We start from the raw sequence: 23536 nt of genomic DNA, 5'->3' as shown, positions 1-23536 counted from the left end.
TTCAAAAATTTTGAAGTTTTGGCAAAAAATATTTGGTAACGCAGATTCCTATAATTATTATCTATAACCTGTACCAAATATTTTTCCCGATAAATCGTTCTTTTAGTCAAAAAACAGTGATTTATTATTTTCTTCATACATTTAAAAGTTGGAAAACTCCTGCTCACTAGCGCCATCTGTTGCAATTTCCGCCAAAGCGGGTAATCCATTGGACGTGAAGACTTTTTAGAGTGTAGATATTTTTCAATATCGATTATTGGATCAAACATACCCTATTCTGATGACTTACGTTGAAAATACGCTTAACAATTAAGAATTTACTTCAAAATGATCGAAAATGTAAATTATTTCATTAAAACCCCTCAAATGCACAGGTATGCAAGACGACATACACTTCACAGTCACATACAATATTCACCTTAAAATCGTTGAATTAATAATTGTAAGAAATTTAAAAGCCTTAGAGCAATGGAAAATGTTCAATAAAGAAGTATTAGGCAGCCAAACTCTTAACATTCATCTAGAACACTTAACACTTAGATGATGTCCAAAATACATTACAAGTTTTCTACTGTAAATATATTTTGGTCATCTGACCACAGAGAACAGACATCCAAGTACAGTTTCGAAACTGTGTAAGGAATTTGACGGCCATTTGAAATCGGCAACACAAGTGGCAATAGCGTGGCGCTGCAATCGGTTAATTTCATATACTAATTTAATTCACCACTTGAAATGTTTCAATTCACCACTGACTGTGGCAATATGGTGTTTGGTGGCGTTAGTGTTGTCATCGTGTATTGGTTTGCAACCTTACTCAAGTGAAGGTTCAAATCCTTACACAACTTTCCGAATGAAATTTGTTCTAGCCTGGATGTCTTTTCTCTGTGATCTGACGAACTACATGGGGGTGCTGTGCGATTGCATACTTGGAGGCGTATTATGTGGGTCTGGCGATATTTCCTCGATTTTAACAAAAACAATCAAAATAGATGCCTGTTAAGCGAAGAAATGTGATTATTTGCAAGAAAATTTTAGTTAATTTATGCTACTTCCATGATCTAGCAGTATTCATAGCTAAACATTGAGATAATTGCCCTGTCCAAATTATATATACCTGTGGGTGTCCAAAACATATATTCGGTGTCCAAAATGCAATTCTAACAGGCGATTGGAAATTGTGATTTGCTCAGCTTAAAATGCTTTCGTTAAGGTTTTTATCACCAGGAACGCAAAGTACAGTCATATTATAAGCGTATTATTAACTTTGCAAAATATTCAATGGGTTTCTAAGGAATTTACGGGACAATGTTTGCAACTTTGTCCTCAGCCTGTCTAAAATACATGAATTACCCTATCTTCTTATGAGCAAACCATAGAGATCATGTCCAGATTTCTTTGAAGATCTACTGTAGTTGTAGTAGTAGTAGTTGTAACAACATCTCATAAGCGTCTACATCCCAATAAACTAAGTAAACAAAAGTGAATGCAATACATCTATATAGCAGAATATAATCATTACCTACACTGAGGATATTGCAACTCCGAAAATCATACGAATCAACTATGATATTTTGCCACAAGAATTTCTTGCGAAAATCATAGTTATGAACTATGATTTTGGATTCAAAGCACCAACTATTATTGTCAAACTGTTACTGTATAAATTTCATAACACTCACGTATGAAAACCATACCGATAACGTATGAAATCTGAAATTATTTCGTATGACTATCATACATACTTTTATGAAATATTTTGCACAAATTTAAAAAAATCGCAACCTGGAATCGAATCAGGAACGTCAAGGTTGGCGAGTGCGTGCTTTACTCATTCGCCCATCGACGCTTCGGAAGTTGAAATGGTTAGAAGCCAATAAAAGGTTTTGTTGTTTTTTAGCAATGGTGTTTCATAACACATCTTATGACTTTCATACGATGCTTCTTATGAGATTTTTCATACGAAAAGTCTTATGGATTTCGCTTTTTAATGTGTGAAAAGCATACGAGAACTATGAAATGATGAAAAAAATAAAAATTACTGATTCATAAGATGCAAACTATGAAAAGCATACGAACAGTATCCTCAGTGTACTACTACTTCTGAAATCAATAACAGCTTCCAGAAGTTAGAAGCAGCCATAAGCTCCAATAAGCCTAGTTAACAAAAAACAAATAAACTCTAGCCGCTGTGATCCTGTCTCTTAAACTAAAGGTGTTAACATCAGAGGATAGGCCTTGACGGCGCCGCAGTGCTGCCGCCTGGCGAGACAAAACACGTTTGTTTATATTTCTTCACGCACACGATGACAGATGCAAATGGGATTTCCCATTGGAGTGAGTGCATTTTTGCTGCCGTCAGAGCCAATAGACCACCTCACGGCGAAATTCTATCTCTTTCGCTCTTTCAGAGAGTTTGAAAACAACAGGACCAGTATCTGTCAAATTTGACAGGTGTTAGTCCTGTTGTTTTCTAATTCTCCGTAGGAGAAAAAGAGAGCGATTTCTTGATGACGTCACCGTGCAATGGAGTATAGCCACCGGCCCACTTCAACCTCCGCTCATGTTTTTAGGAGCACTGATGTTGAAATTTCGTAAACAAATGCTGTGTTTTGGTGTGTTTGGAAAATCTGTCTCTCTTTGCAAAGCTATAGGATAAATAATTGCAGCGTGGTTCGTCATCCTCGTAGCGAATAAAATCAAGAAAAATGAGAAAGTAAATGACGGCTTGGTAAGAGCGAGAATTGTGTTGTATTGAGTGTGATATTATTTGAACCCGTCATCCTACTCAAATAAACACAAATGGGTCCAATTATTATAAATTTCTATTTATTAAAAATCACTTCCTTTTTACAAAAACGTACAAATTAATGATGTTAACAGCCTAATTGAAAAGCCGGATAATTTTCAAACCCACTTTTGAATCAATTTCAAACTTACTTCTCGTATCACCCGGTTCGTACGTTTCTAACAGTTCTCCTCTAAACACTTTTTTTAGATTAAAGAATGCTGATAAATCGTTTGGTTTTTCCTATTCTGACCTAGAAAGAATGTAGATAAGAGATACTAAATAATGTCCGTCATACACAGGAAGGACCAGAAACAGATAAAACAGGACAGCCTAAATCAAACTATAGCACTTCTTGGTATCGTTTTCAATCGGAAAGCTCTTCCCTGCTCTTAATAACTAGTTATTCAATAGTGTTGGCTCACACCGGTTCAGTCCTGCCACTTGCCAAGCTTCTTCTTTGCGCAGAACTCGCTGGCCTGTTGGAGAAAAAGACGATATAAATTAGCGTAATATGTACAGTTTAATTAATATGGAGCAATCGATACTAACGTTACACTTCTGGGCATTTTCTTCGGTAGCACACCAATGCCCTGGTCCCCAAGTGCACTCATCGAGTCCAACAAGATGCACTTCTTTTTTCTCGACATGGTCGACCTGTGCAACTTCATCCTCGAATTTTACGTATCCGGTAGGATTGCTGCACATTCCCATGTTAACGCACACTTGCTCTCTTTCGACGTACTTTTGCAGCTGGCGAACCATGCTCACTCCGTACACTTCGATCATTTTGCGGCATTTTTCGAAATACTTGGCCGGGACAGTGTTGCAAATTTTCTCCACATCTTGGACAATATCGTAGTCGATCTTTTTGTTGCCCAAAATGTCATCCACCGTCTTGACGGCTCCTTGGCAAACAGCGCACTCAATTATTTCAACTAAAACATTAAATCAATTAGCATTATTGAGTAATGAAAAACAAAATTCAATACATACGGTTACTTTCTTCCAGTTTAGCCAATTGTTTCTCACAAAGTGCCAGCCTGGTGCAAATCTCCTTCGGCGGTAGCGTGGCCAGGAACTTGATGATGAACTTTCCGTACTGATCAATAAGATGGTCGCACTGCTTGGTCACTGTGTTTGGAAGCTTGGAGCATACGGAGCGAACCGCGTTCTCGATGTCTTCTTCTGTTTTCTTGTCTGCCAGTTCGGACTCCAGCTTGACCATCACGAATTCACACATGGCGCACTGGGGTGGTTGACCTTGGACCGTTGTTTCCTCCACGGGCGTGAACAGCTCTTTTGGTGGTTCTACCATGACTCCAGGTTCCACAACGTAGTCCAGAAGGGCTTCGTCAACTTCCACTGTAACGAAAAATATAGTTTAAGAACAGTAGTCACAATCAGGGTGACCACTCTATTCCCAGAAATTGTAACGAAAACGTATACGTTAAAATCCACTAAAGAACAAGTAGATTCCTTGCTTGGTCTTTTCTATTTTATAAAAGATTTACAATAATTTATCCTAAATTCTATTATCAATAGATAATTGCATAAATTATAACAGTGATTCGCAGGATCATAAGATGAAAACCATGGATAATAAGATGAAAACCCATGGTGACTAACAAGAATTTTCGAGTTTTTTCCCGGCGATTTTTCATTTCCAATTAGGTGGCCTCCCTGCGTAGATCTCGCTGAATTAAGGCATCACTGACCCACGATACTTACATTCATCGAATTCCTTTGCAATGCAGAATCCTAGCGAATGGCAAATCTCTTTCGGGGACAATTGCTTCATGAGCAAATCAATGATTTGATCGCTGTGCTGATCGATGTAACGTTCGCATTTGGTTTTGTACTTTTTCAGCCGATCACAGGCATGTTCCAAAGCTTCCTTGATCTGTTCTTTGCTCTTCTTGTTTTTCACACGTTTCTCCACTTCCTTCACCATTTCCTGGCAAACAAGGCATTCGGGTGAAGCGATGGTGGCCTGATGATCAACGGTAATTTGTCCGTTTACAGTATTATCAGCGATTTCGTTCGTTTCAATATCGTAATGGGTGCGCTGTTGTTGACGGAAATCGTGATCGAACTCCATGTTGAGGAGGCTCAAATCCGGACGTTGATCCACACACAGCTTCAGATAGACGCAAATCTCCTGCGGAGTAAAATCGGATACCAGCATTTCGACGAGTTCAGCAGAGTAGGTATCGACAAAGTCGGTGCACTCCATTTTCAGTTTCGGGGACAGATGCGAGCAGAGTTTGCTCAAAGCTTGTTTGATGTTTTCCTTGGTGCGATCATTCTTGATGGTTTCTTCCAGCTGCGTAACAGCAAACAGACACAACGGGCATGTTGGTTTGTCCTTACCAGCGTTCGCGTCAATGGTGACATCTATTTGAGCAGGAGCGAAAATTTCAATGTCCTCCCGAGCGGCTGGGCACATATGAAGTTGGGGACAGATCTCCCGAGGATCCATTGACTGAATCAACAATGCAATGACCGCATCGCCGTAGAGGTCGACAAAGCTATGACACTCGCTACGGATTGCCTTCGGAAGCTTTTCGCAAGTTGTTCCAACCACATTCTTGATCTCATCTTCGTTTGCCGGTTCGCTCAAAGCTTCCTGAACAAAGTGCATGAAATATTCACAGAGCGTGCAGAACTTTCCGTTTTCAACCAAATTCATGGACAACGGGGCACCCATTAGTCGGTCAATTGGTAATTGAGCTTGCTGGATTTCAACTGCCGATAATTTAGGCTCGTTCTCGCCGAGTAATTTCTTCGGCGGCGTCCGTGGAGCACTGCTTTGTTCGTGGATAATAGCGACTCTCATCGGAACAATCGGCATGATTGGGCCGTCCAGCGCTTTGTTCAGTCCTTTCGGACAAACGCCAATCATGAAGCATGCACTGTTACTATCCAAGTTATGCACCAGGGTGCTGTAGATTTCCTCGTAATACTGATCGACTAGATTTAAACATTCTTCACTGAAGGCTTTGGTTTGTTTGCAGAGTCCTTCCAACACCTGTTTGAATTCAAGCTCTGTGGTGTTCGCAATCAGCAAATCTCGCAGATGGTCGACCAACTGCTCGCACAGCTTGCACGGAATATCATCGCCCATTTGCTCACTTTCAACCTTGATGATGCCAACTCCACCCATAGGGCGGATTTCGATTTCCTGGCTAAAAATTAAAACAAAAATAACTTAGTACTTCTCTACTGTCAGTCACTGTGCTAGGTCCTGAATGCTCAGAAACTTACCTCTCTTCATGTTGATGGAATCTGCTGGCACAGGCTCCAGACATGTGACACACGTTCTTGGCATTGAATTCCTTTGACATGTGATCGTAAATTTCATTGAAATAAGTCAGAGCAACGCTTGAACATCCATCCGAGAACGATCCCATTTGTCCGCAGAACCGTAGGAAACCTTCTAGCACCTGATCGCGATCAGTAGCGTGGAACCGACTAGTAATCAAACCAGCAATTTTGTTGCACTTGTCACAGCTGAATTCATCTGCTGTTTCCTCGCTCGCGCTAGACGATTCATCCAAGTCGTCTTGATCCTTTGGTTTCACCGCTGGCATCTCCTCCAGCATCTTATCGATGGCCGCATTGTTGCAGAGCCCTGCCACGCTGCACACCACGTTCGGGTTCATTTGCGAAGCCAACGCCTCCACCAGCTCCGGAATGAAATCGTCGGCCATCTTTTTGCACTCTTTCCGTACCACCTTAATAGGGATCAAATTGCACGATCCCTCAAAGACGGCCTTCAGATCGGCTTGAGTCTCGTTGCTCTCGAGCTGATCGCGTGCCTGCTTGACCATGTCTAGGCAGATGTTGCAAATTTCATCGTTATCAACTGGGTACTTTTGCTTTTCCCACACGGTTTGGATGCAATGCGTCACCGCTCCGCAATTTTTGGCATTTCTGGAAAGGAGAGTAGAGCAGTAGATGATAATTAGCATTAGGAAAACAAAAAGTTAACTTTTCTTGATAACAAAATGCTTTGCTAATTGAATGATAAAACATTAAAGTCAGATTCATCATCGTAAAAAGAGGTAAACATTTGTAGTGATTTCAACATTGTGTAACCACTTAGGGCCCAAGACCAATGCGGTAATGAATTCGATTCCCGTTCGACCCAGAATGTGTTCATAAAGGAAATTACCTTGACTTCGTTTCGCATAGAGTATCTTCATGTCTGCCACACAATATATACATGCAAAGTGATCCTGATAACAATGGCAAATGCGCGTGTGCTGCCTCGAGCATGTGTGCTTGTCAACAACCCAATCGTCTCTAAACCACAAGAAACGATTGTGCTAGCGGAAACCTGAACGAACAGTAAATGCGTTAAGTGTGCTGTGAAAGCATGTAGAAGTGACGGGAAATAAATTTCATGAAAAATGTCCTATACAAAAACATTACAAGCAATTGTAAGATCATTTGGATAAAGGACAGCTATGCCCCAGTTCATCAAATATGAAAACAACGAGGTATATGTTTATCTGTAGTTCACAAGAGTTCAAGTCTAGTGAACCGAGTAGCCTATAGGTAGTGTGCAAGATTTTGTGTTGGTCTTCAAGTAAAAAAACGCCTAGGAGAAGAAGTGTGTAACTCTAAACATATTTTTAAATCAATTTCTGAGAGGACTACTGAAGTACAGTAAAAGCAGCCATCAACGAAGCAGCCGCCAGCACCATTTGGTACGTGGAATGGAATCGACGAAACGAATGGTTCGACGACAGGCCGATTTTTGAGGAGAAGATAACAGCACCGGCAGTAATGCTGCAGCAAAGAACCCGCCAGACGTGGGACATTTTTAACAGAAGTGAAACAGCAAATCCGCCTCTTTCGAGAGCAGAAGCTCCACCTAAAAGAAGCGGAGTGCAAAGAAATATGCTGTGGGGCCATCCATTAAGTACGTCACGGTCCTAGGGGGGAGGGGGGGTTTGTGAAAGTGTGACAAGCAATGTATTAAGTATAGGAAAAACCCGTACGAAGGGGGGAGGGGGGGGTCGAAAATTCCCAATTTTAGCGTGACGTACTAAATGGATGCTCCCTGTGCCTGTCCCCAGAAACACGGAAGTGCTTCATACCATAAGCTCAACGCATCCGTTGCTTCGAGCCACGAGCCGAAATATGCAGGATAAGGAATAAGGATGCGAGGACGCGGGCCTCTTGAGGTTATCGAAAGGTGGAAGCAGCACTTCAAAGAGCAGGGCACTTGAATATCGTGGTTAACGAAAGCACGAGAGACCACAACAATGGAGGCAACGAGCAGTGCTGTTACTCACTTTCAGTTATACTTACCTGCTTCTATCTCAATTCAGAAGCATGCTATCAAAAAATGGTGTTTGAAAGACTTTCACATTGTAGTGTTATCTAAAAGTTTGCGGAATAGTGAAGGTTGCACACGTATACCAAAGTCGTGAAAGAGATGTGATTCCACGCATTTCTACACCGCGGTATTTGAATTTCATTGAACGATATAGATATTTCCGGTCTCCTGCTGTTGGTTTTGATTCTTTCTGCACCAAAATGAAGATAATTACTTATATTCTCCTAATAGTACTCGAAACTTCCAAAAACTGTACCAAGTAGCATTTTTTTGGCGTTCAGTCAAAAAAGTGTGGAGTCTACCAAGGTAGCATGCAGAGGCTTAGCCAGTTTCCCGAGTGATCCTTACCAATCCCTTTGGCAGGCAGGGTCGACACCGCGCCTGTTTCAATTGCAGAGCAAGTACCAAGAACTGATACCGCGTGCACAGCGATCTGACCTTCCCGCAAATAAGGCCCTATCAGCCAGCACACAGAAGGAAGATCCAACCCAGTAGACCGACGCCACGACAGCAACGCTATCAGGATGTTCTCCCCGCGGACACTTAATCGCTGTAAGGGTCAATTTCGATCGCAGGGCACCGATATGATCTACGTAGCCGACTCCGGACCCTTGGACCACCTATACAAGCGTGCGCACTAGCCATTGTCCGAGTCTACGAGCCACCTCCTCTATAGTTCCCACCAGGGTGCGATGACGTCACGTTTTCGATTCCCGCATCTTGTACCAATGTTTAGGGAACTCAAATGCATTGTCAATGGGGGAACCCAATTGATGTTGGCTGCAAACAATCCTATTGGGTGGGAATAGGGATGTCATATACGTGGTAGTTCCAAGACGATGTGGGTAATAGCCGTTGAAACGGCATTCCAGCCAAACACAACCTTACACATCCTCTGGACAAGATCACGCATTGTTCGAAAACGCGGGCACACGAACAAAACGTGTTCCGCCGTTTCCTTTAAACCATCACAAACAGGACATTCGGGAGTAACCACATGACCGAAACGATGTAGATACTGTCGGAAGCTACCATGGCCTGAAAGGATCTGAGTCAAGTGGAATTAGCCCTTTAGAAAGTACGTTCCAGTAGCATACCACGGTAGCTTTTGGTACTTAGCGCCGTGCCCCAAGCTGGGCCGCCAGACCTTAGTATGGACGTAGCGACACTAGCCATAAGCTTGCGCCTACTGGCATACACCACAGAGCTATTGGACATCATCCGGGACAGTGCCGTTATAGCTATGGAGCCTCTTTTGCAGGCGTAGTCAACGTGGCTACCGTAGGTAAGTTTATCATCGATCATCACACCCAAGTGTTTGATGGAGCGCTTCGAAGTGATAAAGCAATTGCCTACACTGATCACCGCTTGCTGTTCCGACTTTCGGTTGTTCCCAACCACCACCTCAGTTTTATGGTGAGCCAACCCAGTTTCCTGGATCTGATCCACGCCTCCACAACCTTGATCGAGTGGGCAGTGTCAACTCCACTTCTTCGATCGATTCACTATAGACACTATAGCCTAATGTCGTCAGCGAAGCCGACGTATTGTGGCGTACTTTTGTTAATTATGTACACAACTTGGTATGGTTTACATGAAAAGGCATATTAGCCAGATGAACATCACGTATGTGATAATCAACAATGAACCGTATGAATAAAAAGTAGTAACTACTCGCGCTTTGTAGTTACTACTTTGAAATACGATCCACCCCAAAGAAGTAGCTTTGGTATGAATAAAACCATTTTTCGAACATTGTATTAGATACTAGTTTCGAAAATTTCGATGTAGTATCTACTACATTATTTGTTTTTGTTTTGGTTGTGGATTCTCGGTTGTTCTTCCACCATTATTAGGCAATCCAAAACAAACTGTGGTCGAAAAATAGTGGTTTTTGCAGTAGCTTCCTCATTTAATATATCGGTACTGAAAAAGTACTACGCATTCGTTGTACATGACGCCGCGGAAATCGCGAGGGCACCTCAGCAGGGTATAAATTTGTCTCAAATGCGCCATGCGTCGGCATGCACTCACGGTCGTCGTTGCACCACAGGCCTCACATCCAGAATACCCCTCAGTTGCATCAGCAAAACGTTCATCAAAAACCGCTGCAAAATGCACTATTTTCCGATAAAATTCATTACAATTTCAACATCGTCATGTCGCCCCATTTGCAGAGATGGCATACACCTCAGCAGAGCGCTAAGTGAGAAGATAAAAAAAATACACATTACAAACAGCCTGCATGATGAGAAAGAGTGCGTGTAAAGAATTATCTTCTGCGTGGTCCAACTGCACGCGCTCGGCATCGTTGTCGCATCGCGCACGACGGTGAGCGCAGGAAAGCACACTCAGGCAAATGGACATAAGAAACTCATGAAAATGCATTATGAAAATTCGCCATAAATTTTCCCTAAAAATTTTATATTTGTTCATTATGAAACATGTGGAAACGAAACAAGATCAATCGCAGGAATCCATAGTATTGCATTATAAAACCATAATCGACGTTACGGAAGTTCATGAAGCTACCTCATGAAATTCTATAAGCTGATTTTAGAATACCATGATGAGCATAATGGAATTCATAAGGCAAAATATGATTTTGACGTTGAATAACGTCCTTCGGCAACATATAGGGGTGTAACTTCAGAAAAACCAAAAATCGGCCGCGTCACGAAAAGTGGTCAGCTTTTGAACGCTAATAACTCAGTCATTTATGAACGAATTTTAAAATTTTTAGCACCGATCAGACGCAAATATTTCCAGCAATTATGTCAATTAATAACAACTATTGATTTTCAACAGCGAACTATTGAAAATTTAGGAAAAGTGAACCCATGTTTTATCCAGCCAATCACGTTCGAGCGCAGTTTTGGACTTTTCCGTCGAGCGCCTGGCAGTATAAAAGTTATTTCTTCTTCCCCTCTTCCTTCATTCTTCATCAACACCTCGAGGGGAACGCATTGGCAGAGAGCTGTGCAGTTTGCTCCGTTTGCGTTTTAGTGTTCTTTGGCAAGCCGAGCGCGGTGGTCGGTGCGGTGCGTCTTCGCGCGCGGCAGCTCGAGCGGAGCCGTTCACCGGATCACAGACGGAGGGGAGGAGCACAGCTCGGTTTGCATTTTCGCTCAGCAATCTCACAGCACATTCTCACGCTGTCGACCGCGGTAAACGGACGGGCGCACCGACAACAACCGAGCAGCAGCGGCGGTGGTGGAATAATTTATCATTTCCCAAGTTCGGAAGCGGATGGGCGCCGACGACACGGCAGCAACGCGGTTTGGTTTTGTGAAATCAAAATTAAACAGCCCTTATTAGGGCTACAATTTTAAATTCCACGTAAGAGTTGATTCGAATTCCACTAGAAATTGAAGAAACGCAAGTTCAAACATCTTAAAACCTACTTCGAGAGCACCGCCGAACGCGGTACAAGCACCGCCAGCAACCTAGCAGCAGCGGCGGTGGCTTATTAGCATTTTCCCAGTGCGGTAGCGAATGGGCATGGCAACAAATGGGAATATTTTAACCGCTTGATGTCGAATCTATTCTAAATTCAAGATACGGTGATCAAAAGCATAAACTTATGCGCGCATAATAAATCTGCTTAAAATTTTTTCAACTTTGAAAAATGACAGGTTTGCTGGAAAATGAAAATGTTAACCAGCGTTGCCAAATTCCAATAAGAATTTTAGAATTTCAAATATCTGTAATCTTTAGAAATTTTGGTCGAAAATACATGACTTTTGTTATACTGTCAATCTTTACTAAACATTCTCTCTCTCTCTCTCTCTTCTTGGCGTAACGTCCTCACTGAGACAAAGCCTGCTTCTCAGCTCTCCACAGTTATTAACTGAGAGCTTCCTCTGCCAATGACCATTTTGCATGTGTATATCGTGTGGCAGGCACGAAGATACTCTATGCCCAAGGAAGTCAAGGAAATTTCCTTTACGAAAAGATCCTGGACCGACCGGGAATCGAACCCATGAATACCCGTGCGTTTACAGCCTCGGCTATATGGGCCCATTAACATTATAATATTGATTAATCCTTGTTGGAAGTTAGGTAGCGTTGAACGCTCGGGTAGCGTCGAACCTTCAGGTACGTGAATGGCTGCAGTATTGTTGGTAGGTACAATTGTTGGAGAGATGGCAGAGGTATGAAGTTTAGAAGAAAAATGTTGAATTGTATATACCTGAATGGAATAAAGAGTGTGGCGGTTGCAGATTGAGGTATCAGTCGGCAGCCGTCTAGTTTGATGGAAGATGTCTAGCGTTTTATTTTCATTGTAATTTAGAAACAGGCATCGACGGAGCTAGCCTCGCTATGGCCTGCGTGGCCATGGTGGACTAGCCTCCAACAGGTTATGGGCCCAGGAGCGTGTTCCACAGCACGTATCGACCGGGAGAAGGATCGGCCGCATAAGTCGCGGAGTCGCCGCACGGGATCCTTGGGCGGATGGATTGGCTGCAACGGAGGACAGGATCCATGGGAATGTTGGCGATACGGGTCAACTGGATGACTGCTGGCTGGTCACCGGATGGAGCTCGAGGATTGTTGAGTTGGATCGGATGCAGCTCGGTGGTCGCACCTGGACGAAGAGGTTGGCGACAGGAGGAGTGATCCGGAAGACAACATGAAGGTGGAGCTCGGAGATGGACCTGGTCGGAGCTCAGAACTGGTGTAGAGCTGGTGCAAGCGTCGGAGTTGGGCCACTTGCCAAGCGTTGGAGGAGGAGGAGCTTCGATCCAGGAGGAGGTGATCGTGGTTCGAAGGTTGCGACGCTAAGGAGGAGTGTTGGAAGTTAGGTAGCGTTGAACGCTCGGGTAGCGTCGAACCTTCAGGTACGTGAATGGCTGCAGTATTGTTGGTAGGTACAATTGTTGGAGAGATGGCAGAGGTATGAAGTTTAGAAGAAAAATGTTGAATTGTATATACCTGAATGGAATAAAGAGTGTGGCGGTTGCAGATTGAGGTATCAGTCGGCAGCCGTCTAGTTTGATGGAAGATGTCTAGCGTTTTATTTTCATTGTAATTTAGAAACAGGCATCGACGGAGCTAGCCTCGCTATGGCCTGCGTGGCCATGGTGGACTAGCCTCCAACAATCCTAAGCCTACATACTGATTTGGAAATGGCTAATAATAATCATTTTAATATATTTTAATACTTCGCTATAATAAATTATTGCAGATAAATTTGTATGGCATCGTTGAATTTTTCTCCCCTCACATTTAACCAATCACGTTCGAGAGGGGAAGCCAGGCCATTGTGCCGTATAAAAGCAAACTGCTTCTTCTCATCTTCCATCATTCTTTCTTGACCCGTCGAGGGGATCACATAGATGGAGAGCTAGCCAGTTTCTCCGTTTGCGTTTTCTATCAGTATGCTTTGGCAAGCCGAGCGCGGTGGTTGTCGGTTGTTACGCTCTCCTTCGTATCGTTGTACGCGGCGCCAGTGGAGCAATCAGCCAGTTCAAACTGGTGCGCGGCAACAACGAGGGCTTTCTTTTGCCCCGAGTTTGTGCAGCATCGCCATCGCAAAACCCCCAGTGGAATCAACTCCACCGATGCCGTCCTGGATTTGGTTGGCATAGCTACCGATTTTCATCTGATGCAACAATTGAACGATTATTGTACAACAAATAAAATTAAATAGCCTTTCTAAGGGCTCCATAAATGTTCCTCACAAGAGTGAATCAAATAATTTTCTTAGACGACGCGTCGGGTCACAAATATGTCAAAACCGACTAAGTCTTAAAACCGTAGCATAAACTTTGCAAGCGGAATAGTGGAAATATATTATATTGTTGTAACATCCTTTATATTTCACAGCCAAATTTTAATGTGTGTTGGTCCGCAAAAATTAAACATTTCTATACCCATTTTTGCCACACAATCTAGAAGAAAACTGTATGATATCTAGAAATTCTTAGTTATATAATTACATATTGGTACTTCCAGTCCACCAATTATCAAAAGCCTAATGATTTGCATTTTTGAATGATCTGTTGGATTGCATCTGTTTAAACTCTTATAAAATGAACGGTTACCAAGACAATTCTGTTATAGGTAAAGATTTTTAAATGGTTTTAAAAAATTCGTTTATGGAAACATTTTAAAACCAACTACTACGCGGAACAAGTTTTGTCGCGTCCATTCTAAATTTCTATATATAAACCTGCAAAAGCAGAGAAATTGTGCGAGAGGATTTGAAATCTGCATCAATTTTCTTCGCAAAATAATTACCTGTTAGCATCCAAAGAAATTCAAAGGTCTAGCAAACAACAGTTGGCCCGCTGAAATTATTATGCAAATTGACTCACTGTCAGGCCCGGATTAAGGATTGTGGGGGCCCGGGGCCCGAGCGAATGTGGGGGCCCTTCTGAGAGATGACCAAAAATGTTTTTCCTTATTTTCGAACAGTACTTGACCAATATGTAAAATAAAGCTTATGTTAGCAAGCAAAAAAGGTTTTTGTGGGGGCCCCAAATATGTGGGGGCCCGGGGCCCGGGCACCCCCCCGGCCCCCCCTTAGATCCGGCCCTGCTCACTGTATTTCGAGAGCAACAACATAGTTTAATGAAAGAGAAACTAGTTACGCCTACCAGTACCTGGGCTGCCCATAAATGGTGAACCAAGAAAACCTAGTGCTGGGCTAGTACACAGGTTTAAATAGTTCTGTCGTTCAATTTGAATAGGTCGTACCTGTATAGGAATCCCAGCAAATTTACGACCTATTCAAATTGAACGGCAAAGTTCATAAGGAATGAATCGGATCGAACATAATGATAAATAATAAACTCCACTATCAATTGGCTTCTTTAGTGATGTTGAGATAATTCCATATTCAGAATCTGCATGCAAAACTTAGCCGAAATCCAAATTTTCATGAATTTTGGTGCCCGGGAACCTATTTAAAAATCTGTTTGAAGTTTGTATGGGAGCGATTTGTCGAATCACCCCTCGTTGCATTTTGTACTGGGCGGAGCTGTCAAGCAGTTGGCCAGCTGTCAAAAGGTGATTTTTAAAAATCTCTTCGAAATCGATTTTAGGTACCAAAATGAAGTTCTAAAAATCTGAAAAAAATCATGGTGGTTCAGAAAAAAGTGCTCTTTCGTATAAAATCAAAAAATCAATACATTTTTCTTAATTTAAAAACCCAATTGCCGTCTACAATCAAACTAAACCAAACCAAAATTTCACATCACAGTCTTTATCAATGTTAATACAGCATTCAATAATCGAAACTAATGCATAAACGGACGTTATTCAACGTCAGACTTGCGGTCGTGTCTAGTATACAACCCCTCCAACTTTTTTAGACCTCTGCATGATAATCGATAGTTGGCATAATGAAGTAATCCTCGTGTTTATTTGACGTATGAGCGATTGCGTTTGACGAAAAATAGCTCTATTCAAATCGGCATCAACATCGGCATTATTTTTATTGCTCTTGATAAAAAAAAAATGCTTTTGCTCAAAAGTAAAACTTACTGAGAATTCGACAAAAGCCCACGAAGAAGCCTTTGTAAGGTTTGTTTACAAGAACTGATTTGTACGAGCAGATGAAGGCAAGTGGTAAACTTTTGAAGTGGTGAGTGCCTAGTTTCTTAGTTTTGGAAACTGGAACAGTTCATGCAGTGCACTATGAATTTTCAGCTCGTGATTCATAAAAATCTTAGATCACGATAATGAAAGTGTACACGACCATTATGAAAAGCATGCGGAGCTTATGAAAGCCAAATTTTTATGTTTTGCTACTTCATAAGGGTGGCCTTTTGTAATTCTCGTGTTCAGTTGCCTGTGAGTGCAAGAGAAAGTACAGTCCAACACACGGCTCACATCACAGCGCTGCGCTACTCTGCAGTGAAATAATTCTAAGAGCCTATTTCATCAGACGCTACACATACATTTTACCCCTAGTCTGACACGTTCACTTCAAATGAATCGTTATACGCATCATATTATAAACAGTTCCGATTGAAAAACCTTCTAATGAAACTAAATGACACTTGCGCATATCGGAGTTATATGCACATAACACGATCGATACATCAGCTGTGTATATAACTTTGACCGGGTGGAAAAGCAACATTGGCAGATAAAGTGAAACACGTTTTGCAGAATTCCGCAATTCCAGTAACTGAGCTTCGTGGTCGTGCGGCTAGCGGCGTCGGTCATTTAGGCGTTGTGAGTTCGATTCCCGCTCCAGCCGAGGAAACTTTTTTTTTTTCAAAATGTGAAGGATATTATTGGAGTTGCATATACATTGGCGCACCCAGCCCGCTTGATAGAAGCAAAATGCATGACATATAACAGTATCATGACGACGTGAGAGTCATACCACATGCGTCGCATATAACTCTCACTTCCCATTTTCAACCTTAGATTAGATTCATATGATATTCCAATAGTGCAGTAATATATGATTGACATATAACAGTGATCGGAAGAGTTGGCTCAGTGTGTACTGCCGAGAGCCTACAACTTGCAGCTCAGTCAGCGCAGATGTGTAGCACATTCCTAGAAATGAGCAAAGCTCACGCAGAAGAAATTTGAGTTCTGCGACGTCTCGCGCAGCTGGTGTGCACCCTAAAACGAAAGTACACAGCGAATGAGTAACTTGCGAAAAGAAAGGATTTTTAACCCGCGGTGGCAATGCATCGTGTTTTGCTGGAACTTAATGGTGCTTGTATAGGTTTCCGGACGTAAATGTCTGTCGAAGCTTGACCTATTAGGTCTGTGATGCGTGTACCTGAAATCACAACTTTGATAGCAATTCTCTTTTAAGGGTAGTGATTTTTTTTATCAAAAAGTTACTCTTTGAGAATGTTTAAAAGGCAGACACACGCATCACAGACTTTGTTGTAACCTCAGGAGCAGACTACAATTTTTTTGTAGTAAATACTACTTTTATTCATACTGATTGTGGAACATGTTCCACAAAAGTAGTAAGTTCGAAACTTGTAGTGTAGCAAATGTTCCGTTTACTTTTATTCATACCAATGATTGTAGTATTTCCTACAAAAATGTAGTAAACTGTGGATTACTACTTTTTATTCATATGGGCCAATGTGTTCTAGGCTTATAAAATGCCTAAAAGAGGTCACACTAATATATCTAAAACTCTTTGCTTCTTCATACAACGCATGACCCATTTTCGGGATAAACTTTACAGTAACATTCCACCAGGATATGGTAATATACCTAGTAGCAGAACTGCAAACAAATAATTTTTCAAAACATGTTCAAAGTTTTTCAAATCTTGAATAGGGTAGGTAATCATGAATTGAACCAAATTGCGGCTTTCTGAAGCAGCGGCACTTTTGATCGATTTTTTCGTCCACATGGAAATAATTTACTACGGTAAGGTCTCACGTATATGAAAGCCACGGGTATAAGGTTTCCGTAAAGTGACAAAAAGTTAACATTTGCACCAAATTTCATTGAGAAATTCAATTATTTGTCAATAGTGATTTTAATCTTAATTTGAACCATCGTAATCATAATTTGAACCAATTTTAATCTAGATTTGAACTAGTGGCGGCAGCAGCTCGAGCAATTCCCGCAACAGCCAATTTCATGCTAAACAACTAAAAATCACATGGATCTGCTAATTCTCATAACTCTTTTTCATTAGCCAATGGAATTTCAGCTCAGAATGTTCGGAATCCTTCAGGAATTCGAAAATTAAATTTGGAATTTTCCATCGCTCAAGAGTAAACAAAGCAACCACTAGCGCAGTCTGCAGGCCAACACTGGAAACTCGCCCCCATTCACTAGTTCAAATCTAGATTTCAAATGGTTCAATTCAAGATAAGATTCTCCAAGTAAGAATTACTTAAATTCGATAATTTTATGACAAATAATGCGGAATAGGGTAACCAATATAATTTGGACCCCCATATATTTTGGACCCCCTGGGTCGTATTATCATAATTCTCACAGATGTAATGAAGAGAAGACGAACATTTTTAGAATCATTCGTTAAATTAGATTGTTCTGCACAAGCAGCAATCATTTGCTAACTGGAAATATCATTATTTGCCTTGAAATTATTTTTTTATTAATCTCGTTATCCGTGCGAGTGTCGCGGCATGTTTACGAAAAGAGAAAGTGGTGTCGGGGAAACTTGCAGATGTAAACAAAAACTTTTATCAATCTAGCGCATTAAATTTGTAAAGTTCGTCTAATCAGCCTTTGTCAATCAAGTGATTAGGATGTGATCGAGCATATGCAAGTGGCAGATTCTTCGAAAATAGTTTCAAGTTGGTTTAAACACCGGGTGTCCAAAATATATACTTTAGGGGGTCCAAAATAAATTGGGGTGTCCAAAATAGTGAAAACTGATGCTTCAAAAATCAGTTATATCATCAAATTTTCGGCCAGAAATGACCTTGTGTGTATTTTTGACGGACAGTGGCGGCTTTTACGGTCATACCAACATCATCATTATGTGTAACACCCTTTGAATCTGTTTGATTTTATCTTAAATTCAAACTAATGTCATCTAGGGGTCCAAAATTCGACCGTTACCCTATTATTCGGTTGGTCGATTCTACGATAAATAAGCTTTCATTTGACGTGTTCACTTATTGCGTGTGATACAATGCATGAGCTGTACGAGTGCACCGAAAATGTGCTTTCTCTGGGGGGAAATGGGTGGAATCTCAGTGATTTTTCAATTGCCTGTTTTCCATGACAAAAACGCATTTTTCAATGCTTTTAAAGTCCATGTTATCAGGTTATATTACGGAAAGCTGTTGACCATCCTTTTCGGGACAATATTTGCCTGAAAAGTACGTCGTTTTAATGAATTTTGAAATGGTTCAAATTAAGATTACAATTTGACTAGTTCAAAGTTTGATTTCTTACCCTAGGATAAATTCCATCTATTCCTGAAGCAAAGCCATTTAGTGCCCATTCGAACGATTCTATATCAGGATCGGACATTTGAACAAACATCTGTAGCTAGAACGAGACTGGCTTAGAAAAAGATTAGTTAAGTCTTGACTTCTCTTAAGTAACCATAATTTTGGATTTATCTCATTTTGCTCCAGTAGGGATTAGAATATTTCCAAGAACAAACAAATCATATTGTACACTTTGAACAAAAACATCTAATAGGGAACAAAAAAAAACAGTGCTTCAATCCTTTCTTTTGAGTGGGATGAAGTTGAGAGCATCCTGCCGAATGGATGGAACAGTTTCTGCAATGCATCAGGTTAAGGACAGGCTTGTTAGAATCCCAAAATGACCGCCATAATGGCCGACTTTGGCACCTACTCACGATTTCGAGCGCACAAATCTCTTCGTAAACAAACCAAGTGCACCGGAGCTTCTTATTTTAATCTTATTACAAGTGAGCAAGAACAGAATAATAAAATGCACTGTTGTTTGAAGCTTGCTTTTTGAGATATGTGCGTCTTAAGTTCTGATGCACTGTTGAAGCGGGATTTCAAAACGTTTGTCCTTAAAGCTTTGACAAGCTACTGCCGACTCGGTTTATCACATGGCAAATATTCAGCATGCTGATTAATGTGTACCTGATGACTGTGAATGTGATTCTGTATTATCATCTACAATGAATCTCATTTTTTCACGCCATCATTGATTTGTAAACGAATTATTATTTTTGGACCAACAATGTCAAGTTCACGTACTACTTACGCCTAGCAATGCACAATTGTTCGAATTTGAATGCCAACAACAAGTATCGTGTAAGTAAGTAAAAGACTAATACGTGACACCTTACATTATTGGATCTGCAAATTGTGCAACCAAAAGAAGGGGCTGTTGGACAGAGCATGACATCATGAGCTCGATAATTATTGCTGATGGATATCATGTATGCACCTACACCTACGCAAAATCTTTTTAAGAGTTGTTTGAATATTAACCTTATCGCACATTGCGTTGTAGAAATTCTTGCCGCGATAAATAGAAATATAAAAAAAATGATTCCAATCAACAATTGCAGACCTTTGCAGACATGCTAATAAGAACGCCAAATTGAATTCAAACAAGAAAGATTTAAACCAACACATCATAAATGTAAATGGGAAATTCATCCATTCTACATCTATTGTAAACTGTCTGACAGCGACAGCTGAACTTATTATTGCGTAGAAAGTGTTTTCAATACTCCCATTCGATGTTTGAGAACTACGTGGAATATTGGACAATTTAGATTGGAAATTTATGCATAATGTGTTCAATATCGATTCATTAAACTCGATATCTCGGGCACGGTCAAGCGACGAACCATTTCACGAGCAGAATCGCTGAATTAGCATTCGTCTGATGCGACAGCGGTGATGTGATACAAGAGTACCTACGCTTAGCAGAGCGAGAGCAGTCAGTAATGGCAAACGTAATTTGTTATATTACCCTACTGCTTTGTTTTGAGTTCGTACCGCGTCAACGTGATAACCTTTTCAGTTTTTGCGCTTTCATTTGGCTGTCCGTCTGACTGATTGACTTACTGACTGATACATACTTGGCCACCACCGTATGGCTGTATGTGCGGCAGATAATATGAATGCATATTATCAAGACACTGAGCCACACGTAGCCGGACTCATCACATAAAACTGAACTCAGGCGAGTGAGTAATCGCCAGCCGGTTCAATTCTGCTTACTGTTATCAGACATCAGTGTCCACCGACACAACGACGGACGGAAGATTGTGAACTTCTTTGTTTGTAAATAACAGCAGGTTCAGCTGTAGGGACGGTACAACACAACGTCAGAGAAGTGCTAAAAGAAATGAAGAGCGATAATTCGCACTGTTGACCGTGATGATGATAAGACGTACTCAACAGTATACAGGAAAAATAGAAACAAATATCTGGGTCAAAACAGGAAGAAAAGACGCGAGTGGAACTTCGGATCATAAGCTATTCTAGACGCATGGTACGGCTATGCATGTTAGTCATGGCACGAAATTCTTTTCGACTCGATCAGCGTGACTTCGATCGAAATTACATTTTGCATTCCAAATTCGCCGACTGGGCGACGCGGAATATGCAAATCAGATGCTGATTGAATACTGTTTGAATAACATTAGGAGGTGACGGACTTTCAACGTTTATGTAAGAACAATGTCATTTTCAGCATTTTTGATGATCACTAGAACAGCACGTCTTGAGGAAGGAACATGAAGATCTCGAATGGTGATCTGTATGGTTGAATCGGGTAAACAACTTAATGGTTGATTACTTTTAGATGATGGTGTAAGATATACTGTAGCATTGTTTACAAATAGTACAAACACTATTTCCTAAGACTAATAATTACCATCTAATTCAACCATGATTTAAATAATGTGAAGTATTGATGTAATCATGAAATTCTTGGTCGAAGCGGTGGTTATTATAAGCTTAATAACAATAAGCTAATACAACAATAAAATCACATTATAAAGGAGCTCCCCTCACATAACAGCATAACAGTTTCATCTTTGCTGGGTTCTCTATTCATATGGGAATAATTTGCGAGTACAAAACATAAAAATAAGAACATCAGGTACTTACTTCAAATTGGAACACCAGTAGGTAGGGCCCCAGGTACACTCCCTAGCACCTACCAAACGACGTCCTCCGGTTTCGACTGGCGAGGCCCATGTTGCAGCCGTGACTGAAAAAATATGAATTATTTGAAATATGCAATTATTATTTACGCAATACATATATAGATGGACAACGGATGATTTTTCTGTCAAAATCACTGTAGCTAACAAAGAAGAACTCGAGATCTATAGGCAAAATAAGGCACTGTCCATAAACAACGTAGACTCATATATATATTTTTTTTGAAATTTAGAGAGTATATATACTTTGGCCAGAACCCATTCTTCCCCATGAGTCTGCGTAGTTTATTAACTCAGAACTGTGAACTGAAACCTCTCTGGAGAGGGAATCGGCATTTCATTAGCAAATCGAAATTAAAGTCGGTGTAACATTTCTTCGAGAAACATCAGAATTTCCTGGGAATTGGAATTTAGAGGATGCTTCATTCTGGAAAAGGCTTTCGGGAAATACAGGGTGTTAGGTTCCTGAGTGCAAACTTTTTAAAGGGTGATAGAGGACCATAAATGGTGGAAAAAATTGTTCTACGCATATGGTCAAATCTCAACCGTTACATAGTTATTGAACTCCCCATGTTTTTTATTCTTATTGCCTTAACTGGCTATAACTTTGAAATGGTCAAACTTATCGCAGTTTTTTGACCCTTATTCAAAAGATTATTGAATTTTCTATCAAATGTCATCTTTGAATCGATTGGTTTAGTTAAATAACTAAGTTTTCTAGAGCAAAATAGCTAAAAATAGCGTGTTTTAATTTGTTTATGTCAATTATCTTTGAAACATGCGTAATAAATTAAAATTCTTTCCTTGGCAAAGTTGTGGCCCTTGTTACACTCTACAATTCGTTCTTTGACGCCAAACTTCTAACTCTTATCGTTTTCTTGCAATTTTGATTTAAATGTGCGACACAGTGCGCAAAAAGGTTCATGGTAAGCACACGATTGCAAATTTATTACCTGAAATGCGACGTTTAAATCGAAATTGCTAGAAAACGAAAAGAGATAGAAGTTTGATGTCAAAGAACGAATTGTATAGTGAAACAGGGGCCACAACTTTGCTAAGGAAAGAATTTTAATTTATCACGCATTTTTCAAAGATAATTGACAAAAACAAATTAATACACACAACTTTTTAGCTATTTGCTCTAGAAAACTTAGTTATTCAACTAAACCAATCGGTTGAAGGTTCCATTTGATAGAAAATTCAATAATCTTTCGAATAAGGGTAAAAAAACTTCGATAAGTTTGACCATTTTAAAGTTATAGCCAGTTAAGGCAATAACAGTCAAAAACATGGGGAGTTCAATAACAACGTAACGGTTGAGATTTGACCATATGCCTAGAACAATTTTTTTCACCATTTATGGTCCTCTATCACCTTTTAAAAAGTTTGCACTCAGGAACCAAACACCCTGTATATAGAACCGTCTACGTAATTTAAAAACGGACCCTTAACAACAGCATGTACAAATCTATGTTGGTGGGCATTAGACTCCTTATTGTAATGAATTTGATGCGCAGAGATACGGGTCAATATATCCCTCTATATGTCACAGCTTTAAATTGGAAAGCACGTACGGGGAAGAACAAATGATTGTTATTTCTCGGATACTTTTTCAAAACGACGTATCAACATAGGATTTGCGTGTATTATACGTCGTTTTGAAAAAGTATCCGTGATTTGATGAGTTTTCGATTGTTATTACGCTTAGATACTGCTTGGTCGATCCACATTCTTTCTGACATGTGTTTCTGGTGTGACTAAATACTGGCTCTGCGTGTTATACTGGTTCATTTGATGCGGGCTCATCGCA

General features: G+C 40.7%; 1 protein-coding gene across 1 annotated transcript in view; it reads right to left on the bottom strand.

Moving 5' to 3' along the window:
• Positions 1–2807: 2807 nt before the first annotated feature.
• Positions 2808–23536, bottom strand: part of LOC109424980 (uncharacterized) — a 28409-nt gene continuing 7680 nt past the window's right edge. The window contains exons 2-7 of the mRNA XM_029861786.2: positions 21671–21773; positions 6056–6724; positions 4520–5976; positions 3785–4153; positions 3341–3726; positions 2808–3267 (exon numbers count right to left, since the gene is read on the bottom strand). Of these exons, the coding sequence (XP_029717646.2) occupies positions 3220–3267; positions 3341–3726; positions 3785–4153; positions 4520–5976; positions 6056–6724; positions 21671–21773 (3032 nt within the window). The 3' untranslated portion in view covers positions 2808–3219. The remainder of the gene's footprint in view (positions 3268–3340; positions 3727–3784; positions 4154–4519; positions 5977–6055; positions 6725–21670; positions 21774–23536) is intronic.

This window comes from Aedes albopictus, chromosome 1, assembly GCF_035046485.1.
Source record: "Aedes albopictus strain Foshan chromosome 1, AalbF5, whole genome shotgun sequence".
In the NCBI taxonomy this organism is placed as follows: domain Eukaryota; kingdom Metazoa; phylum Arthropoda; class Insecta; order Diptera; family Culicidae; genus Aedes; species Aedes albopictus.
Note: the sequence above shows the minus strand (reverse complement) of the source record. Positions and strands in the feature narration are given on the sequence as shown.